At 40.9% G+C, this 22,775-nt stretch overlaps 1 protein-coding gene across 1 annotated transcript in view; it reads left to right on the forward strand.

Annotated features, from left to right (window-relative positions):
* DNAH6 (dynein axonemal heavy chain 6) overlaps positions 1–22,775 on the forward strand; it is a 187,537-nt gene that overhangs the window by 12,985 nt on the left and 151,777 nt on the right. The window contains exons 9-20 of the mRNA XM_043547288.1: positions 3,398–3,566; positions 4,644–4,760; positions 7,225–7,425; positions 7,904–8,024; positions 9,034–9,185; positions 9,805–9,957; positions 12,722–12,973; positions 14,625–14,753; positions 17,178–17,291; positions 20,613–20,756; positions 21,333–21,545; positions 22,482–22,574. Of these exons, the coding sequence (XP_043403223.1) occupies positions 3,398–3,566; positions 4,644–4,760; positions 7,225–7,425; positions 7,904–8,024; positions 9,034–9,185; positions 9,805–9,957; positions 12,722–12,973; positions 14,625–14,753; positions 17,178–17,291; positions 20,613–20,756; positions 21,333–21,545; positions 22,482–22,574 (1,858 nt within the window). The remainder of the gene's footprint in view (positions 1–3,397; positions 3,567–4,643; positions 4,761–7,224; positions 7,426–7,903; positions 8,025–9,033; positions 9,186–9,804; positions 9,958–12,721; positions 12,974–14,624; positions 14,754–17,177; positions 17,292–20,612; positions 20,757–21,332; positions 21,546–22,481; positions 22,575–22,775) is intronic.

The raw sequence follows: 22,775 nt of genomic DNA on the forward strand, positions 1-22,775 counted from the left end.
CAGTTTGGATGAGCTATTACCAGCAGGAGAATGAGTTTGTGTGTGTGGGGGGGGGGAGAAAATCTGGATTTGTGCTGGAAATGGCCCACCTTGATTGTAGGGAGAGTGGTCACTTTGGATGAGCTATTACCAGCAGGAGAGTGAGTTTGTGTGTGTGTTTTGGGGGGGGGGGGTGAGAAAACCTGGATTTGTACTGGAAATGGCCCACCTTGATATTCATACACATTGTAAGGAGAGTGGTCACTTTGGATAAGCTATTACCAGCAGGAGAGTGAGTTTGTGTGTGTGTGGTTTTTGGGGAAAAAAAAAAAGGGGGGGGGGGTGAGAAAACCTGGATTTGTGCTGGAAATGGCCCAACTTGATTATCATACACATTGTAAAGAGAGTGGTCACTTTGGATGGGCTATAACCAGCAGGAGAGTGGGGTGGGAGGAGGTATTGTTTCACGGTCTCTGTGTATATAATGTCTTCTGCAGTTTCCACAGTATGCATCCGATGAAGTGAGCTGTAGCTCACGAAAGCTTATGCTCAAATAAATTGGTTAGTCTCTAAGGTGCCACAAGTCCTCCTTTTCTTTTTGCGAATACAGACTAACACGGTTGTTACGCTGAAACTTTATCTTTTTATCTGTCTATAAAGTATCTTGCAAATGCTATAAAGTATCTTGCAAATCACTACAAATGATAGTAATAAATGTAATCATTTTAATTTAAACATATTTGTGTCAAAAGATTTTAGCTGGCAAGTTGATGAGTCATAATTGGCAGTAAATAGTGGAAAAACAATGATTTCTGTTATGCCTGTAAAGTCCTCTGTAGTAAAACAGCACTGACTTGGGGATCTCTGCAGAACTGGAAAAATATCCGGATGTGTCTATCAGAACATTCAGATTCTCAGGGCCACAGAGCATCAATGTGCTCTCTTCTGTCTTGCTTAAAATTAAGTGACTGAAACTTTGAAAAAAATGGTGGAAGGAACAGTTGGGCAAATCTTTGCTGCTCTCAAGTTTCTGGGTGCATGAAGTCTGTATTTTCACAGGGATTTGGTGCAGACTTATTGTCTCTAAGCCGTGAAAATTATTTAGGGTGCCTGGAATATTTGAGCAACTTTGATGCTTTCAGTGTAGAGCACCTAGCAAAATTTAGCTCTTGTATAGTGCTTTATGACAAATTCATAAAAATTCACACTAACTCATTAGAAAGTATAACTGGTCATTTTCAGAGTTAAAAGCTATTACCACAGTACAATGTGGCAGATCTTAATGGTCTTCTTCCCCTTGCCAGTGAAGATTAAGTTACCAAGAAAGTTGATTTCAGTGATGATATCAACATGTTTTCTTGGGGGGTGGTATGGAAAATACACCAAAGTAGAGGTCCATATAGTCAGTTTAAGCCAGTAGAAAGATGTGTAGAGTGTTTCCATCTGCTCAGAAAAAGCAACATGAGGTAGGATGTTTGGAAGGGCTTGGGTGTGGCTGTGTTTTTAAAAGAATAAGTTATGGAGGCTAAAATAGAGATATATAATATAAGCTTGTTTTAGCCTTAACTGTGCAGAGGCAATTGCCTGGCTATATAGTAAGGACTTGTCTACATGATGCGTTACTGTAAGCCAGTTGGGGTGTAAATTCTAGTGTGCACCAGCGTGTTGCGCACTAACTGGCTTGTGTGGACTCTGCTGATGCACACTAAAAGGTCCCTAGTGTGCACTAACATAATACCTTTTGAAATGGGACTAACAATGCTACATCAAGTTGCTACATTTGAGAGCCATATTAAACCAAAGGAGCTATGTCACAGGTTGCCCTCAGGGGACTACAGGATCATCATGAAGAGAGAGAGCATGCACTTCCAAAGCAGAGATTTGTAAGACAGACAAGTGATTGAATACCTTTCAGTGGCATCATATAATTAATCCTTCTAGATTTCTTCTGACACCCTTCGGGTACTAGGTTCTGCACACTAATAGAGTTGGGGGTTTTTTAGATTATCTTTAATTTACATTTTTGTCCCACCCTCAGTTTTGCTCATTTTGGCCACTTTCCATTCTATTAAAATTGATGATTATGTGTTGTAAGAGAGAGAAATATTAGTGCTATCTTCTCATTTCTTTTCTATAGATAACATGTCCAGCAATCCATTAAAATTTCTGCCTAGGAGAGAATTATCACTATTTCAGAAAAAAATTATATGATTAACAATCTCATTTTATTGGAGAAAGTTGAGCAACTGCATTTTATGTTTTCATGCATTCATGTTGATACATGTTTATATAAATGAGGCCAGTTTTTGTGCTAACTTTGCAACCTCACTAACTTAATTGGTTTCAGAGTTTCAGCTATTAAAAAAAAAAAAAGGAGCAAACCAAACTTTGATCTTTTAAAATATAAATGAAATGAATAAACAAACTTTTTGTTTGGCACAGTGATCCACCCTGTGCAATTAGGAAGTTTAAAAAAGAAGCAATGAAATGAAATAATTAAGAACTAAAATAATCTAACACACTGAACATCAATATACTTACTGTATGGTAATTAATCATTAGTACTGTAATTTCACTTTTACAATCAAATTATAGAGTTGCTTGACAAAACTATCAATTTTTGTAAATGCCACTTTTAACATTTATGTCAGTGCTACTCTGTGACTCATCTAATAAGGGGTGATCCTTGAGAAAAAGTTAAGATGTCTTAAGAAGTTAATAAAAAGCCCAGTTATACTGCCTGACTTTGAGAGATTCCTATTTCTTATTATGGCAGAACATCCCTACAGTTGAGGCTCTGCTGCTGAATTCACATAATAAAATTTGTTTCTTGAAGGAACATTCCAGTTTTCTAGATGAAACCAAGTTATCACTTATGTAAATACTGCTGGACCAGATTTGCCAGTACATTCCATCAGCTTTGCACTAGTGTGGCGATACAAAACCTAAACCCAGAGCAGCACAAAGCAGCTCCAATGCACTGGTGAATCTGGCTCACCCATCTTTGTCATAAGCTGTTTCGAGTTTAATATGAAATGTGAAGTAATTCAGAGTTTGTTCTATTATTTGTTCTGTAAGTCTATCACAAAACCATCTCTCAAAGTTCTTTTCTTTTGTATATGTATGCATTCTGTGCATATTAGAGTAAAGGTATTTTTCTGCTTTCTGTTGGGGAATTGTTGGCCCAAATCCTGAAATCCTTACTCATTTTCTACTCTGTCTTTACACAGGCAAAAGTTCCAGTAAGGTTAATAGGAATTTACCTGAGTAAGGAATGAGTGAGGACTTCAGGAACCAGTCCTTTGAAAGCATAATACACAGTATACCTTTCCATAAAAATCAAACGCTCTCATCACAGAGACTTGTGGTATTCACATAAAGTGACAAAGCATTGTGCTTCCTTCTTCTGTCCCTCAAGCTTTATCCGTCTTGCTGACTACCTAATAGTGAACACTATGCATGTCCTGGCAGTAAAATCAGTCACTACGCTTTTGAGCTACCTTTCTGATAAGTTGAAAAGGACACCTGCTGCAGATGTCATACAGAAGTGGAATACAGAGGAAAAAATTGAAGTCTCTGAAAAAAAGGTAATTTTGTTTCAGTGAAAACTAAGGCCAAGTTTTTAAAAAATGAGTGCATAAAATTCCTATAGTCCATAATGAGGCATATAAATAAGTGCTGTGATTTCAAAAGTTCTGAGTACTCAGCAGGACCAATGATTGCAATCTTAGCCTACATGTCTCATATTTTTCTGTTTATAGGTTGGTTTCAAAACAAAGATTAGAAGGAAATTTTTGTTAGGAAAGTTTAAATTCTTGCATTAATCTCATTAATAGGTGAATCTATGCTGATTATCATTTTCTTAGAAGGAGCTTCAACTTGCATTGTCTTGCACTGTTTGTAATGTAGTGCACTGTTACGTGTAATCTATGGCTGCTATAGTATTTACAGCACAGTAAAGAAACAAAAATTACACATTTGTAATCCTACTTTCCCTCCCATTTGCAAGCAATATGTGCCAAATGGACCTTTGCAAATAAACTTATATTTAAATTCCTAGAACTGGAAAAAATCCTGTATATCTGAATTGAGATCTCAGACTTTATATGGGATTTCTCTTCTTCCAGACTTTTTCTTTAGTGCCCCTTTTGCCCTTTAATATATTCACAAATTCTCAGCCTTTGATCTGGTGCCAAGGAGCAAAAGCATGCATTTACATGCATATATGGAAGCAAATTTCTGATCTGTAGCAAGGGGTACAAAAATTGCTGCTATTTGACAAGGAACTCTTCTAAGGGCTTGATTCTGATCTTACTTACCACAGTGTTACACTGATGTAATTCTATTGACTTTGACAGAGTTAATCTTTATTATACCCAATTTAATTAAGATCAGAAGAATCTGTCTTTGCAAGTTTGTTCACAAAGAGTTTAGGGCCTGGTTTGGCTCCTGTTGAAGTACCAGAAATTTTGCCATTGATTTCAGTGAATCCAGGATTGACCCCTGACATTTATTTGTTTTATCAAACTTTTTCACTCTTCTTTTGTCTGCTTAAAAGAAATGTGCAGCATCATAGAGAAAAAGTGATGTTTATTTTTCACCCAAGATTTTTAAAAATTTCCTGATCTTTTGAAATTTGTATTGTTTTGGTTTCATTGTTTCAGGCTGTGTCAGGGACTGCAGGGCAGGATGAAGAAGAATCATTTCTGCCCATGTTTCTTACAGAGTTAATTTTGGAGATCCATGCATTGTTGTTTGCACCATCTTTGGATGACTTCCAGGTCTGTTGTAAGAAAGATTTATCTTTTAGTTGCATGTTTTAATCAGTTTCACTGAACAGAAATGTCAGGATTGTGGGCCAGAGTCACTGGTATGCCCTGCTTGTTTTTATGGAGTCCAGAGACACACAGCAGCTGCAAATCTTGTTTCGCTGCCTGGTCACTAGAGTGGTGCAAAATAGCCATAGCATCCTAGTGATCCCTGTATGTTTGGTAGTGATCAATGGCTCCATGTCTAGTTGGTAGCCGGTATTAAGTGGAGTGCCCCAAGGGTCAGTCCTCAGGCCGGTTTTGTTCAATATCTTCCTTAATGATCTGGAGGATGGTGTGGATTGCACCCTCAGCAAGTTTGCAGATGACACTAAACTGGGAGGAGAGGTAGATACGCTGGAGTGTAGGGATAGGATACAGAGGGCCCTAGACAAATTTAGAGGATTGGGCCAAAAGAAATCTGATGAGGTTCAACAAGGACAAGTGCAGAGTCCTGCACTTAGATTCATAGATTCATAGATATTTAGGTCAGAAGGGACCATTATGATCATCTAGTCTGACCTCCTGCACAACGCAGGCCACAGAATTTCACCCACCACTCCCACAAAAAAAACCTCACACCTATATCTGTGCTATTGAAGTCCTCAAATTGTAGTTTAAAGACCTCAAGGAGCAGAGAATCCTCCAGCAAGTGATCCGTGCCCCATGCTACAGAGGAAGGCGAAAAACCTCCAGGGCCTTCCAATCTGCCCAGGAGGAAAATTCCTTCCCGACCCCAAATATGGCGATCAGCTAAACCCTGAGCATATGGGCAAGATTCATCAGCCAGATACTACAGAAAATTCTTTCCCGGGTAACTTGGATCTTACCCCATCTAAAACCCATCTTAGGACGGAAGAATCCCATGCACCACTACAGACAAGGGACCGAATGGCTCGGCAGCAGTTCTGCAGAAAAGGACCTAGGGGTTACAGCGGACTAGAAGCTGGATATGAGTCAACAGTGTGCCCTTGTTGCCAAGAAGGCCAATGGCATTTTGGGCTGTATAAGTAGGGGCATTGCCAGCAGATGGAGGGACATGATCGTTCCCCTCTATTTGACATTGGTGAGGCCTCATCTGGAGTCCTGTGTCCAGTTTTGGGCCCCACACCACAAGAAGGATGTGGAAAAATTGGAAAGAGTCCAGCGGAGGGCAACAAAAATGATTATGGGACTGGAACACATGACTTAGGAGGAGAGGCTGAGGGAACTGGGATTGTTTAGTCTGCAGACGAGAAGAATGAGGGGGGATTTGATAGCTGCTTTCAACTACCTGAAAGGGGGTTCCAAAGAGGATGGCTCTAGACTGTTCTCAGTGGTAGCAGATGACAGAACGAGGAGTAATGGTCTCAAGTTGCAGTGGGGGAGGTTTAGGTTGGATATTAGGAAAACCTTTTTCACTAGGAGGATGGTGAAACACTGGAATGCATTACCTAGGGAGGTGGTGGAATCTCCTTCCTTAGAAGTTTTTAAGGTCAGGCTTGAGAAAGCCCTGGCTGGGATGATTTAGTTGGGGATTGGTCCTGCTTTGAGCATGGGGTTGGACTAGATGACCTCCTGAGGTCCCTTCCAACCCTGATATTCTATGATTCTATGGCGCTCTCACTATAAAAATGAAACTGATTATGTGCTTTGGATCTCAAAGATACCTGTATGCATTAGGGATTCATCCCACACTCTCAGGTGACATCTCACATTTGTACATATTCTCTACCTGATTGTCTCCCACTGCTGCCCTTTGGAATACAGACTGCTGCCTAATACAGTAACCGCTCAGGGTATGTCTACACTGCAGCTGGGAGCAAGCCTCCCAGCCCAGGTAGACAGACTTGGGCTTGTGGAACTCACAACAGTGCACTAAAAAGGAGCTGTGTGAACACTGCAGCGCTGGCGGAGGCTTGGACCCTGTGGGTAGGATGGGCTTGAACTTGGGTGGCTACCTGAGTCTCTGCAAGTGCCTCAACCTGCGCATATCTATTTTTAATGCAGTAGCACAAGCCAGCTACTGCATTAAACTGTCTTCTTGGGCTAACTGAGTCTGCATAGCTTTCTTCAGCTCTTCTTCCACATCCAATGGTGCAACAGTGATATTCTGCATCAGTTGTGGCTGGGAACAAGCTCTTCTCTACAAGCAGAGTGCCTTCTGGCTACTACTGTATTTTTTGTTGTGAGGAGTGATGGTTTTCCCTGAGTTCTCCCTGTTTGCTCTCCGTATGAGGCTCCATCTAGTATCTTATCTGGCAAGAGCAGTGCTTAGCATGTTGCCTCTCCACTACTCCCCATTCCTGCTGGTCTGGAAGTGAGACATATTGATAATCTGCTGTAGACCTTTGCATACATACAAATGCACTATATTTTGGAAATGTTTCACGCCTAATTTATTTCGCAATTCAGAAGGATTCAATGGGTGTTAATGATGTTTTCTGTTGTCTAACAGGAAGGTATTGCAGATATTATTAATCAGTTTCAGGCAACTGTGTTGTCTGTTGCTAACCTTGTACCTGATCAATACTTTGATGCCTTTACTCGTCCTATTATTAACAACAAAATTGAAGAAAAGACTTGTGGTGAAGGACCAAGTTTATCAACCATGTTTAAAGACGATAAGCATTTGCAAGCTATCATCCAGCAAATAAAGGTACCAAACGGTTTCAATTTTAGACTTGATTTTTAATTAATCAGTACCCCTGTGTGCCAAGTCTCTTCTGAAGGTACTGCCCGTAGGTTTGTCTAAGGGTGATACAACACTGTACAGTTTGCATGCCTATCCAATCTTTGATGAGACTGGGCTAATAGACGCCAGTTATGTTCATGGGCACCTGTCCACAAGGAAATTGACTGACACTACCAAATATTTTCAACCAGGTCACCAAACTGACCTTAGATGGCAATGAGTTTGATTCACCATTGATCTGAGTTAGATGCAGATTGGCGACCTAGAGATAAAAGACCACTATTCCATTACCAATCTACTGAACCTTACAGTTTCTCCAGAATTTTTCTTTTAAAGTACCAAAAAGAGGAGTCAATGTATCATGTAGAATTGTTTTGATTTCTTCTATTTGTTTGTGCCAAGCAAATTCTTATGTACAATGGTTTTTTTGTGTAACATTTAGGAAACTGTGTATTCAGCATTTGAGGCAGCCAGCTTATATGCAGACACTTTTGAACGGTTTCGGTTATTTTTCAAAGAAAATGAAAGTCTTGACTTGGAAGCTCTGAAGCAGCAGGAACATGGTGAGTTGTCTTTTTCTCTAATTTTTAACTAAGATTCTTTGTTTGTTTTCTGTGTTATTGCAGCAAATATCTGCGGTATTTACTCTTGATTTGGTTATAAATGTTCTCTAAACCAGTTTCCCGCAGAGGAGTGCATTAGTCATGGGTTCAAACATTTATTTACTCTCTCACACAAAATAATCTATGACTGTGTGCACACAAGATAACAATGGAATGAACTCCATTTGTATCTGCAACAGTGGAATAAGCTGTATTGAAGCCTTGATCCTGCAACTGGATCTGCATAGGTGGCCCCTGTGGAATCCTTTTAAAGTCAGTGCTGTTCCATGTAGGGGTCTGTGCTCATCTGATTGTGGGATCTGAGCCTTAGTTTGCACCTTTTGACTTCTTATCTGCTTATGCCCAAATAAATCTGTTAGTCTTTAAGGCCTCATTGTTTTAAGTATTTCAGTGTTTCTCCGGTGTGCTAGGCAGGTACTGATGTTTACCTGCACCATGCAAGGGCCACTGCCTCCAGCAGCAGTGCACGTTTGTCCCTCCAGCAGATGATTTCTTCCCTCAGCCCTGGCACAGCCTCTCCCTACCCACTGCCCTTTCATAAGCCAGAGTAGGTCCCCATTCCCTTTATGTTTATTTACTCAGTGAGGACAAGTGTCATGCCTTTAAAAAGAAAAAGCTAATCAAACTTTATAGAACTTAAATTTTAAAAGGCTTGGTTTTAGCTTTGGGCAAAGGTTCAGGTTGTTTTATCCAAATTGAATGGTCTGTACCTATCTCTTAAAGCTGAACCTTAGTGTTGAAACACTGACCCATAGCTCTGTCTGTAGTTTCAGTACATTGTTCAGTTGAATAGATGTTTGTATTTGTTTCTGTTTAGATAATCAAAGTTCTAAATATGTTTTGTTCTGTTTACAACTATCTGATAACAATTGTTCATACACTTTTGATCATTTTTCACACAAAGTGTCAGTTATTATTTTTAGTTTGACACTGTCATTGTAACACACAGGTGTTGATTTCTTTGCGGAACAACTGGAGAAATATCACAGAGAACACAAAGATGCTTTGGCTATAAAGCAGAAAAGAAATGTAGGTTTGTTGCTTATAGATGCTAGAAAACTGAAAGAAAAATTAATACCATCACCAAAGCGCTGCTTGGAGGTAAATCTACAGGCAATATAGCAAGAATTTATTCCATTTCAGTTTTGCTACGGTCAGTGATGCAACTGGACAAGCTGGCCAGTTTGTTTTGTTTGAAGTCCTACCATTATTTATATTCTAGTACAAAAAATGTTATGACATCTCCAGCAATATCATGGGTTCACCTCATTTTTAAACTCAGTTCATACACTAATTTCACAGGTACTTTGCAACATCCTTTAAGATGTACTGCAAAATATTACAATGTGGCATCTTGGTTGTAAAGTGGAGTATCTTACCATGAGCACACAGTGCCAGTGCTTTGGGATTGTACTGGCTGCCTGTTTGTTATAGGTTCAAGTTTAAAATGATCTGCTCTGAAAAAGGCCTAATTGGCCTGGAACCTCCCTAACTGAGAACATTCACCTCTCCCTATGACATCAGTTGAGATCAGCGGAGGCTCTCGAGCTGGAGCTCCTTTGGTTAAAAAGAAAGGAGCTGCCAGCAGAGCATTCTACACGAGGGTTCTTCATTTTTGGAACTCACTCCCATCCAGGCCAAAATAGCATGAATTTATTGACCTTTCACCTCTAGCTTTAAGAATATTTTACACAATCTACTATTTCCCTTTGCTTTCTAGGTTATTAACGATATGCTTCCAGTTATCGGGAAGAAAAAAGTGACTGCCATTATAGCTGAGGCACAAGATGCCAAATTTAAACTTGAGTTTCTCCCATCCACAACTACAGAATATGTTAATAGCCTGATATTCCTTGATGAAATTCAGGAACGAGTAGGTACATTCTATCTTTCAGGAGATTGGGGTGAGGGGCCACTGCATATATGTATACGTATTTTATATATGTCATTTATTGAAAAAGGTGGGTAAGGAAGACCATGTATTCACATGCTGCAGACCTCCACAAAAGTAAAAAATAAAGTTTGTACATTATCATTTCTTAATGGAGCATCACTAGAAATTATAAGACTGGATCAGAGTTAATATCAAACTTGTGTTATACTTTTTTGCTTATACACAGCCAGTTCATTAGTCAGGAATGGACTATTGAGTTGACGACTTCCATCACAGAGATGTGTCTCATCACATCACAGAGACAGCACAGTGGTGAGGAGTTTTGGTGTCACATTTCCCTCTATATAAAACTGGGAACTGTGTCTCAAGCCCAGTATTCTGCCTTTACTGGTAGAAGCAGCTCAAGAAGAGAAGAGCTCTCTCTGCTCAGTTTGCTATTGAAAGGCTTTTTTCACTGGCTATGTCTGGAGTTCTTTTCCCTCCTCCTCACTCCTCTCCTGGCAGGCTCCTGATGCACAGAGCTCAGTGGAGGACGTGACTAGAGAAAACAAGCATAGCAGGGCCACTATCTATGAGTATCCTTCTCTTCTAGCAGTGGGGTACTATCTGGCAGCCCCTCCAGCTTCTGAGACTGACGATTTTCTGTGCTGATACTGCATAGTGGTAACACTTACATGAAGAGCCTTTTCAGATACTCCTCTTGTCAATGGCCAAGGTCCTTGGACAACTAGTTCACCTTCCCAGGTTCAGTCCTTCAGCCTTTAAAAAGGTGGCGCAAGATCAGAAATCTGACACAGGAAAGATCTCTAACAGAGGTCCTAGTTAGCAGGATCAAGTTGATATGCCTCCCTCTTAGGCTAGGATGCACGAATGGAATTTCACTTGTGCCATGGGAAGTATTCGTACACGGTACTGGAAGAGGAACCTAATGATATCAGCTGCTTCTGTGCAGGGTATGATCAATGGCCAGGCCAACTGGCTGAGTCATCAGACACTCTCCCCAAGAGAGTGGGGGGATTGAATGGCAAATGCTTCAGTCAGTCTTCCTGGAGTGGGGGAATCCACAGATTGACTCAAATGGCAACAAAAATGGTATCTGTTCTGTTCCAGGGAATGAGAAAGCAAGGCATGGAAGATAGATGCCTTCTCCTTTAGTCTGTCCTTGTTAATGTTTATGGTCATCAAAGACCTCCTGGTGCCAGGATCATGTGTGCTACCATGACAAAGGCATAGTTTAATTGACAACCTAAAACTGGAAAGGATGAATTGTGAATTTGGCCATCCCAACTAGCTGGAGAATGTTCTCCTTCAGACTATGGGAGACTCTATATCCAAGATTTGTTACCACATCTTCAGAACCTGATGTATTATATGCAACATGGCCTCAGTGCTAAATCAGTTTCAGCCAAGACCTATATTTGGTTTTTGTTCAATCAATACATTAAGAATCCAAGTGGCTATATTAGGAGCTCTTATGATTCCTTCAGAAAAGAGACTCTAATTTCTCATCCTCCTGTGCTCAGATTTACACATGCTGTGACAAAAATCTGTCCTTCTATCCAAACAGCCATTGGAAGTTGTTCCTGGATTAGCTGATGCAGCAGTCATTTGAACTGTGGGCTACAATCCCAGTGTTTTTTTCCTCTTAATTTAAAGTAGCTTTTCTTATACCAGTCACCTCTGTGAGAAGGAACAGTATTTTGAATGTCTGATTAGTCATGGCAATGCGGTCCTACAGAATCTTGGAATTCCTTTCTAAAGTTGTCCCTTACCAACTGCACCAGGAAATTTCTTTTTCATCCTTTTTGTACAAATATTTCTTACCTCACTGAGATAAGATGGCAGCTTCTGGACATGTTGTTAGTTGCTTCAGGGTCAGAAGCATTGGAAGTTATCCGCTGGGCTTGTGATGCAGTTTACCAAGCATATGTAGGGGGAAGCTGTGATATCAGAAATCCTTGGCAGTGAGCTGCCACTGCATGCTCATGGGTGGTGTGGCCAAACCAATAGTCCATTCCAGACTAGAGGATTTCCTGTTATGAGGAGACAACTTTTACAGGTAAGGACAAAGCTACCTGTTTTCATTTTTAAAATGTTTCTAATTATTTCCAGCTGAAAAATGTGTACTTATTGCATTCACAGGTGGTGAATGCTGTGTTAAACGTTGAACTACATTTTCAAGTTTTAACCTCCCTTTTTCAGCTGCTAATAATTTTCTCAAATTCCTTTTAGACTGAAATTTCACACTTTTAGTAGCAGCAAAATCCATCATCTCCAAGTGGGAACCAGAACATCCAGAAATAGACTTACTTGCAACCAGCAAAATAAAGCAAACTGAGAGAGTAACTGTGTGCCACTGCCTAATATTTTGGTATCAAAACTCTCTATAATGGAATAAAATGGTAACATAGCATACTGTATGCTAAGGGAGGGTACATTGAAGAAGATGCCACAAGTCCAGCCAAACATTTCTGTCTTCTCCAGCAGCCTGGACATACTCTGTTTTCAAACAGTAGTGATAAAAGAAACTAAAAAATTCAGGGACAAGATTAACCTGTTAATTTTAATCACATAAAAAGATAATATTTGGCTAGGACTTGTTTTCTTCCCCTTATTAAAATTATTTTTCTATAATAAGCATATTTTGATACTGTCAGCAATGTAACTAAGATTAAATAATGGTAAGGATTACTTAAGAAAACATGGTTGATTCACAGTAGTTGAAGTATGACTGTTTTTGCAGATCGAAAGCCTTGAAGAAGAAGGAAATGTGGTAACTCAGATGTATCAGCTTATTGAACAGTACCAAGTACCAACACCTCCTGAAGATTTTGCTCTTTTTGCGACTCTGAAACCATCCATTGTTGCAGTTCGCAATGCAATTGACAAATCAGTGGGTGAAAGAGATTCCAGCATTACCAAATTTTGTCAACATTTAGACCAAGATGTTGTAGAGCTAAATGAGGAAGTGAAAGAAGTGAAACAGCAAGCCCAGGTTTGCAAAGAGCAGTTTACATTATTTTTATACTGTACGTAATTTCTGCAATTGTGTTTTATTAAAACAAGACAACCGAGCAGTAATAAGGACTATAAAGTTATCAACAGTCTATTCAACAATGTGAAGTAAGGTTTGATCTGTAATCCGATGCAAATGCTCACATTTTAAATTGTGCTGTATGAGTTAAAGGGTTGCACACTATTTTTGAGGGCAGGATTTGGCCTTATGGATCTAAATATGTAAGACCAAATTGTATCTTCTGCACCAAAACAGAGCTGATCTTATCACAGTGGGTCTCTCAGGGACTGGACTTCTCCCCAACCTGTCTCAGAGCTTCAGCAATGTCCCACATACTTACTGCCTCTGCATGTGATGGGGTTCATCAGCTTGGCACTTGCTCCTTCACCTTCCTGCCCTCACCCCAAGGTCCCTGAGCATCGGGATACAGTGAGTCACCATGAAGCTGGGCTCTGTGCCTTCTCAGGGGCTGTGGACCCCACATGGAGTCCCAAAATCCTCATCTTCCTACCACTGGCAAAGGAACCACACCAGTTCCATTGTAACCAGGGTGTTGTGGATAGAGGGGCAGGATTTGATCTGTAATGCTTAGACATATTTTGAAACGTACATGTTTTTAAAAGTGAGAAGTAATTTTTCTGCTCTACTCTGCGCTGATTAGGCCTCAGCTGGAGTATTGTGTCCAGTTCTGGGTGCCATTTCAGGAAAGATGTGGACAAATTGAAGTAAGTCCAGAGAAGAGCAACAAAAATTAAAACATGATCTATCAGGGAAGATTGAAAAAATTGGGTTTGTTTAGTCTGGAAAAGAGAAGATTGAGAGGGGACAGGATAACAGTTTTCAAATATATAAAAGGCTGTTACACGGAGGAGGGAGAGAAAATGTTCTTAACCTCTGAGGATAGGACAAGAAGCAATGGGCTTAAATTGCAGCAAGGGAGGTTTAGGTTGGACATTAGGCAAAACTTCCTAACTGTCTGGGTCGTTAGCACTGGAATAAATTGCCTAGGGAGGTTGTGGAATCTCCATCATTGGAGATTTTTAAGAGCAGGTTAGACAAACACCTGTCAGGGATGGTCTAGATAATACTTAGTCCTGCCATGAGTGCAGGGGGCTGGACTATGTGACTTCTCGAGGTCCCTTCCAGTCCTGTGATTCTATCATTCCATGGTTATGGATATAAAAGGGATCAGTACTTGCCCAACTGCAGGGTTTCCTCACAGATGTTGCCATAAGCAATCAGGTCCTGGAAAGATGCCCTTACTGTGTGGCTGTAACCATGGCATAGGGAGGTTCCATGATCTATTCGGTTAGGGAGCTAACCTTCACCAACTGACGACAAATGGAAGATGGCGGTGGGAGAATATATTTTTCATTTATAAAGAGAAGAGATTTGGTCTAGAATCTTTGAGACTTGATAACTTTTCCATACCTATTTACATTGGTCATTTAAAATAGATTAAATCTCATCACACATACGTTATGCAATAAATTTTAATATTGAAACATTGGTTGTATATGTCACTGAGTTTAAAACTTATTTCCATTAGCCTGGAATATAGGGTGTTTATCTCAACCTGAACTAAAAGCTAAATTTAACAAACTAACAAAAAGTTGTTTTTGCTAAACAGGACCCACAGATTTTGGATATTGCAGCTGACCAAGCCAAAGTAAAACAAACTCTGACAGACTTGCAAACCATTCTAGATGAGCTACAGAAACGGGCATTCCAGTATAAATCCTACCAGAAGAATTTTAAGGTAATTTTTCCCCTCAGCTCTTTGCTGGACTTTTATGAAGCCTGAATTGAGCTGTATTTTTTGCAGTGTTAAACAAATTTTTCTGAATAGCAGAACTTTGTAAAGCCAATGCCCTGGCTAGTGTCTTTTTGGAAATAGGTATTTCTTGCCCAAACCTGCTCATGCACAAGCGAAGGCAAGATTGAGTCTCCTTTGAAAAATTGTTTGTGTGATGTCCTAATTAAACCAATGGGATTTTGTAATCTTTGTAAGCATTTTAAAGAGACTTTATGAAAATCACAATCTCCATCAGCTACGTATGGGGGGGGTGGGAATTCAAGGGACTAACAAAGACCCAGCTAGAAGTCTGGGGATTGTTTGTGGCTCACTTCTGATAAGGCCCAGGTAGGCCCATGTCCTATTGCACGTTTACTGGTATATCGTTTCCTAATCAAACAGGCTCATGAGGGAATCCAGATGTTCGCACACTGTACCTTCTTTAATGTGTCTGCATTGAAGGAGCTAATGCACTGAGGGAAGTACCTTGATTTTATTAGAATTTTCAGATAATACCATGGAACAGCCTGTGGCAGTCACCTGGACTTCCCCATTGGTCTCTTCAGCTAGGGAAAAAAATGCACAAGAAAAGTGCAGTAGGGAGCAATCCTCCTTTGGCAGGGAGTTGGGCTATGTCTTTTAATAGGTCTTTTTCCTCTTTAGACTGTGAATCCGTTGGGCTTTGGGATTCCTTATAGGCTTGGAAACCAGAGTTCTTCTGGAGCGTAACCCTTGTAAGAGCTACATTAAAGAAACAAAAGTGACAAACACTGACTGCATTTGTAATATCTATGAACCATCTGTTGTATGAGGGACTCATGAGCATTAGATGAGAGCTTTGCCACCATGCCTGGATGTTTGTGTGGCTATAAATGTAATGCTGATGAGAACTACTGATGACAGGGAGTTTGTAAGCTTTGTAAGCACTCACCTTACAACTTACTTGCCGCTCAGAGGGTACCTACATTGCTGGAAGGGCCACTAGAGCTTGTAACTTCAGCCGGTACAATATCTGATAGTACAACAGCTGAGACTTCTTTCAAAGGTTCCACTTCTCATAGTTGAAAGCACTGGGTTACACAACTGTATGTCATAACTTCTAAGAACTATATTGGAGGAGGCTGTAATTTCCCTGGGGTTGAAAATGTGCTTTAAGTGGATACATATGTACAGCTGTATCAGTAGGTTTAGAGGGGTAAGTAGCACCAGCATGCTGTTGGAAAGAACAGACTTTTTTGGAAGATGTCAGTTTGCTGGCTACTAACCTAATGCCATCTTTGGGTAGCACCTGGATCCTAATAATATTTAGGAGGCCACAATACCATCTGAAAACATGGGCAGTTGAGTTATCGTAAATTTGCTTTGGTTATGGGTGATAAATAGAATTATTGCAATCTGTTAGAGTGGGAGAGCTCCTCTACCTGTAGTTAAAGGGAATGTCACTGATACGTCTCAGGACTGGGTATACTATGGAAATCAAATAGAGCTTTTCCAGCTTCTTAAAGCATATCTTTGTTTAGTGATGAATATTCAGCACAGATGGAGAGAGCTATTTTAATGCAATGTATGTGCCTTGGCAGTTTTTCACAGAACTGACTAAAAATTAACAGTAGACTGCAATATTTACTGACTGCTGTAAATAAAAGGAGTCATGACAACTGAATGGAGTTCACAATAATTTTGTATCTTTTGCACAAAAATATTTAAGAAGAAAAGTGGTTTAGAACAGATTATTTGCTCCTAAAGCAATATGATAGATTGCTATCCCTACTCTTCCCCAATGTTAACTGTAGCATTTGGGAAATGTGAAGCGGGTATTTTAAAAAATACACATTAGATCAGAGGTGGGCAAACTACAGCCCGTGGGCCACATCTGGACCGCGGGACCGTCCTGCCTAGCCTTTGAGCTCCTGGCCAGGGAGGCTACCTCTGGCCCCTCCCCTGCTGCTCCCCGCCCCCCCAACACACTGCAGTGACGCCGCTGGTAAGAGGGCGGGGAGCGGGGGAGGGGGGGGTTGGATAAGGGGCAGGGAGTCCCGGGGGGCAGTCAGGGGACAGGGAGAAGGAGGCGGTTGGATGGGGTGGAGGTTGGATAAGGGGCAGGGGGTCCCGGGGGGCCTCTCAGGGGGCGGGGGTGTGGATAGGGGACAGGGAACGGGGGGGAGTTGGATGTGTCTGGGGTTCTGAGGGGGGCGGGAAGTGGGAGGGGGCGGATAGGAGGTGGGGGGCCAGGCTGTTTGGGAGGCACAGCCTTTCCTACCCAGCCCTCCATACACTTTCGCACCCCCATGTGGCCCTCGGGCCAAAAAGTTTGTCCATCCCTGCATTAGATTGTTTGTTTGTTTTATAATAAGTTTTAAAAATGACTTTTTAAATTTCTCTTTTGAGGTGGAAATTTCAAAATTTGATGCTTTGGAGGAAGTTAGTGCAGAACTGAAACTCAAACAGCTGCTTTGGGATTCTTGTTCTGAATGGGAAATACTCCAAACAGAATGGATGGAGGTAAATTAAGTGCTCTGATTCCTAAATGACCAAGTATAAAAATGATGTATAATACAGTTTATAATATAAAATTCTAGTTTATAATATGTAGAAAAAATACTTTCTTTTATTTTTCCAAAGTGGCATTATAGATTTTTTAATTACAGAGCTATAAAAGATTACTATGCAGCTAATCTTTTTGTAAATTATTCCAGGAGTTATGCTTCTTGAATTGCTCTATACTATCTTGTGAGTTTTGTGAAGCAAATTGTAAAGCTTGAATAACATAGCAGGAATTTTGTAGATAAGTAAGTTTTATTCTAACCATTTAGAACAAACATTTGGGTTATGAAGGCTACTTAATCTTTGTGTCACTATGGATATCTGGAGTTACTAAGGCTACTAAAGAGGAAAAAGAAAAAGAAAAAAGAATAAAAATAGTCTGCCCTTAGATAAAGTTTCACTTTCCTTCATTTGGCTTTCTTCAGGCTTCTCTTCAAAATATACATGAGTTACTCCTGTGGGGAATTCTGTGCCACTGCGCATGCGCAGAATTTATGTCCCTCATGGATTTGTTTGCTTCCCCACAGAAAAATCACTTTCTGTTGGGGAAGCAAAGGGAAGCCACAAAAGCAGTCATGCGACCCTCCCCAGCAGTATGTTTCAGGTGTCCAGGGCCGCAAGCAGAGAGGTAAATGATTGTGGGGCAGGAGGCGGGACTGGGGAAGACCTGGCTGGTGTCTCCTACCCTGCGCCAGGCTCAGCTATTAGTCCCAGATGGGCTGGGGAGGATCCCCTGGCATCCGGGGCCGTGTCAGACACACCCCCAGATTTCTCCCCCAGCTGTAGGAAATGCCGCAACCCGCCCCCCACATACACACACTTCCTGCGCCCAACGCTCCTGAGCTGCAGGAGGAGGGATCACTGTACAGGGAGCTGCTCCCCCATCCACCCAACCCCCAGGCCTCCATACCCCCTCATACCCAGACCCTTCCACCAAGCTTCTGGCCCCTGCACCCAGAACTCCCCCTCCGATGAACCTCACCCCCCCTGCACCTGAACCACCCCAATGAGCCACCTGCACCTGGATCCCTACCCCACTGAGCTCCACTTCCCCACCATCTGGACCCCTCCCCTGAGCCCCCCCACACCAAGACCCCCCCTTCCGAGCTCTATCCCCCACACCCCCCACGCTGTACCCCAACCACCTTCACCTGGACTCAATCTGCAGGGTCCCATTACCGTTGCACCCAGAACCCTCCAACAAGCCCCTGTGCATCCAGATCCCCCCCGCATCCGGATCCCACACTGAACCGCCCGCACCCAGATTGCTCTACACAGAACCCTCTCAACCCACACCTGGATCCCCCCATGCTACGCCCCTCCACACTTGGATCTTGCCATGCTGAGCCTGCTTGCCCGCACCTGGCAAGGAGGGGCAGGCCCAGTCCTTGTGCTGTGTCAGGGTTGGGTGCAGCCTTTCTGCTGAGTCTGTGTCCCGGGTGGGAGCTGCACAGTGATCTCGCACCTCTGTGTAGCCAGTGGCCTGTGCTCTCCAATGCCATGCTAGAGCCTCCACATTTATTTGACAAATAAAATTTGCATAATTTTACAGAATTTTAAAATGTAGTATGCAAAATTTTTAATTTTTTGGTGCAGAATGCTGCCAGGAGTAGTGAGTTGGATCCTGCAGTGGTCAGATGACACCTCAAAACATGAGTTTTGGCTACTCATGTCTTGGCCAACAAAACAGCTAATATTCTTCTGGGTTGTAAAATTCTTTCACCGCCTCTTCACATCCAGCTGTAGTTTTGACATTCTGTCCGCCTGCAGTAGTAATTTCCAGCATGATTTGTAAAGAAGTTTTTGTTTTATATTTACCTGCGATTAACTTTAAACATCTCACTGCTACCTTTTGTTTTCTAACCACCGATTATCTCTATAATAATATCCATAGATTGGAAGCTGTTTATGGCCAGGGTCATCTTTTCATTACATGACGTACAGAGCCTAGCACAATGGGATCCTGAACGATGGCTCTAGGTGCTCCTTCAGTACATATAAATCCATAAATATTATTATTATGAGACCGCATATAACTCCTCAGTCATTATAGTAATGGCCTATTCTTGTGTGTGGGTTCCCAGTGCTATACTGGTGGGAACTGCCATGACTTCAGAGGTTTAGGGCGGCCAGCACCTCCCCTCCTATAGATGGGATGTTCTCTCCCTGTTGGGGAGATGGACTAGCCCTTAGTGCCTCTAGCTGTCAGTTCCTGTTTCACTGCTGACTGGAAGAGGGGCTCCCTATCACTGCTGCTGCAGGTGCATTAGTCAGAAAAATCAACATTTTATCTGCTTTGTGCTGATTTTTGTGAGTGTTTCCTCAAGGTGTAGAGTAATGTATACAACTATCTTAGATTCTGTCAGTGAAAACGAACTAACTAAATGGAGAAGGAAGGTTGATTTTTTTTGTGCTGTGCGAGGTGTCTCCTACTTCTCAATACTAGTGTTTCATAATTTCTTCCTCCCCCACTGCTTTTAGTCTTTCCTGCTCGTTTAGATCAAATTTGGCTCCATTTGTGCCCTCCTATAAAATACTGAGGTGTGTTTCCTATTGTGTATCAGGCTGCCATACACCTTAAGTGGGAGCCTTCTTCCACCAGAGGGATTCCGCATCTGAAAGGTATATGGTACATCTCACCTTACCTCTTGTCATGGTATGGTAGTTGGTGTCATGGTGTATTTACTTACTGTATATTAATTACCTACTAGATGTCTGTGTGTGCTGTATAGAGATTTAGACAAGGCTTGGTCCCTGGTGAAAACAAGGCAGACAATGCTGGGACTTGAGTTGTGTGGAAACCTGTTTGTGTTTGTACTTTGTTGTTGTCCAGTTGTTTAAGAAAGACTGTGGTCATTCCATATATTGTGGCAGTGGAAGACTGCAGGCATCAAAATTGCCAGCTTTGCCTATTATCAAACCACAATATAGCCTTTCCTTTTTAATTTGCAAAATTCACTGAGTCTCCCTATCATTAGTGTTCTATTGTAGTATCTTTCTTTTACCTGTGTTTAATGGATTAGGTGTATATAATAGTGCTTTGCTTTAGAATATATGGTCTTTTGAAGCCTTTGAGTGCCCAAGGATTGCAGGATCTGACCATATACTGTAACTGTTGTACGCACTGTGTGTCAGATTTTGCTACCCTTACTTACGTTGAGTAGTATCTTTCTGTATGAGTAGTGCCATTGATTGCAGTGATTTCTTTGTGGAGTAAGGTACTATACAAAATGAATGTGACCATTAATTAATATATTTTTCTATGTTTGATTTCCACAGTGTAAATTTGATAGCTTGGATCCAGAATACCTGAATTCTCAGGTTTCCAAGTACGCCAAATTTGTGAATCAGTTGGAAAAAGGTTTGCCACCCAATAATATAGTGCCCCGGCTCAAGGGGAATGTGGAGAAGATGAGAGAAAAGGTAAAATAGCAACTTGAAATTCACTTTCCAAAAAGCTTTTTAGAAAAGGGGAGGGATAGCTCAGTGGTTTGAGGGTTGGCCTGCTAAACCCAGGGTTGTGAATTCAATCCTCAAGGGGGCCATTTGGGGATCTGGGGCAAAAATTGGGGACTGGTCCTGCTTTGAGCAGGGGGTTGGACTAGATGACCTCCTGAGGTCCCTTCCAACCATGATATTCTATGATTCTATGAAAAACATGAAGTTAAAATATACTACTTATTTTTCAATAAACTTCAGAGATTTCATTTTATATAACTCGTCCAGAGGCAAAATGGAAAAGGAGTGAAAAACAAAAAACTGAAAAGTTCAGTTTTTTAAAACCAAACGATTTTGGTTTTTGCCAAAAATTTCAAACAAAAAGAAACTGTGGGGAAAAGGATCTTTTGTTTGTAAAAATAATTAAATAAAATTTTTGATCAAAAGTCTTTTACAGGTTCTACTTACAAGCTTTATTTAAAAGATGGTGCTTTGAGAGAGGTCTAGCGTTGTAAAATACATGAATGAAAAATAAATATATTGTTCGTTTGACTTTTCCAGCTTCCAGTTATCACAGACCTAAGAAACCCCTTTTTAAAACCCAGGCACTGGGCAGTTTTGGAGCAAATAGTTAATGCACAACTGGTGGATGTGGAATACCCGTTATCTTTGGCTCGACTTGTTGAGCTCAGTGCTTTTGACTTTTCTCAAGAAATTCAGGATGTTTCTGGACAAGCCTCTGGAGAAGCTTCCCTGGAGACCATTCTCAAAAAGGTAACTTTTACAAACAAACATTTTGTCTTTGTTTTTGACAATGGGCTGAAAATCTTGACCTTTTAATGGACGAATAAGAAAGAATGTCTCTTTCAATTATGGTTCACAATATATAAGTACACATTAATGGTAAGTAGAATTTTTATATTTGAGTGAAATATAAAGCAGAAATACAGTTTCTGTCATAATTCATAGATTCATAGATATTAAGGTCAGAAGGGACCATTATGATCATCTAGTCTGACCTCCTGCACAATGCAGGCCACAGAATCTCACCCACCCACTCCTGCAATAAACCTCTCACCCTTAATAATAGACCTCTGCCCTTCCAAGGGGCATGTTCAAGGGGGCTTACAAAGGCAGAGAATGATTCCGCAGGTGCATTGCCCACAGAACTCTCCTTGGCGGAGAATGTTGGGCCCACAGAATGTTCTGTGCCTTTTCGACTGCCTCTACAGTAGCACATACCTCCTGATGTCAGCAAGTCTGTGCTGAAGTCATGTTTTGGCTTAAAAAGGCTCTATGCAAGTTGACATTATTGTAAACAGACAAAAACCACGCTTTGTTTATTATAGTTTTATGCAAAATAAGAAAAAGGTCGATGCTTGTTAAATGGAAAAGGACAAAGTCAACAGAGATTTTTTCCCTTTTTCTTCTGAGAAGAGAGAACAAACACCACAAAGTAAAACAATCATTTGACAGTGTCTGTTTAGCCCCATGCATCTGAAGAAGTGGGTTTTTTACCCATGAAAGTTTATGCCCAAATAAATCTGTTAGTCTTTAAGGTGCCACCAGACTCCTCGTTGGGTTTTTTTAGGTGAAAGAGCAGTTTTTTCATTAGTTGGAATGAGACTGTCTACATTTTATTTACTTTGTAAAACCTAAATGTTTTAGTGTTATAAGTAGATTTACAAGGTTTATAATTTTCTCAACCAGGTGGAGGATTCTTGGAAAACAACTGAATTCATTGTTCTTCCTCATCGTGATTCTAAAGATGTTTTTATCCTTGGTGGTACAGATGACATTCAGGTAAGTCACTGCTTGTACTTAATAGGCAGCTGAGAAAAATTCAAGTGAAACAAAAATTCAGATGAAACTAGCAGTGGCAGGTTACATTTATAAAATTCTGGCAATGACCTGGTAATGGTCTATGTTGATGGAACATTTTACATTATTTTAAACAATGTATAAAAAAATATAAATTCACATTCTTTTTGCTTATCCATTTAA

This window comes from Chelonia mydas, chromosome 5 (assembly GCF_015237465.2).
Source record: "Chelonia mydas isolate rCheMyd1 chromosome 5, rCheMyd1.pri.v2, whole genome shotgun sequence".
Classification (NCBI taxonomy): Eukaryota; Metazoa; Chordata; order Testudines; family Cheloniidae; genus Chelonia; species Chelonia mydas.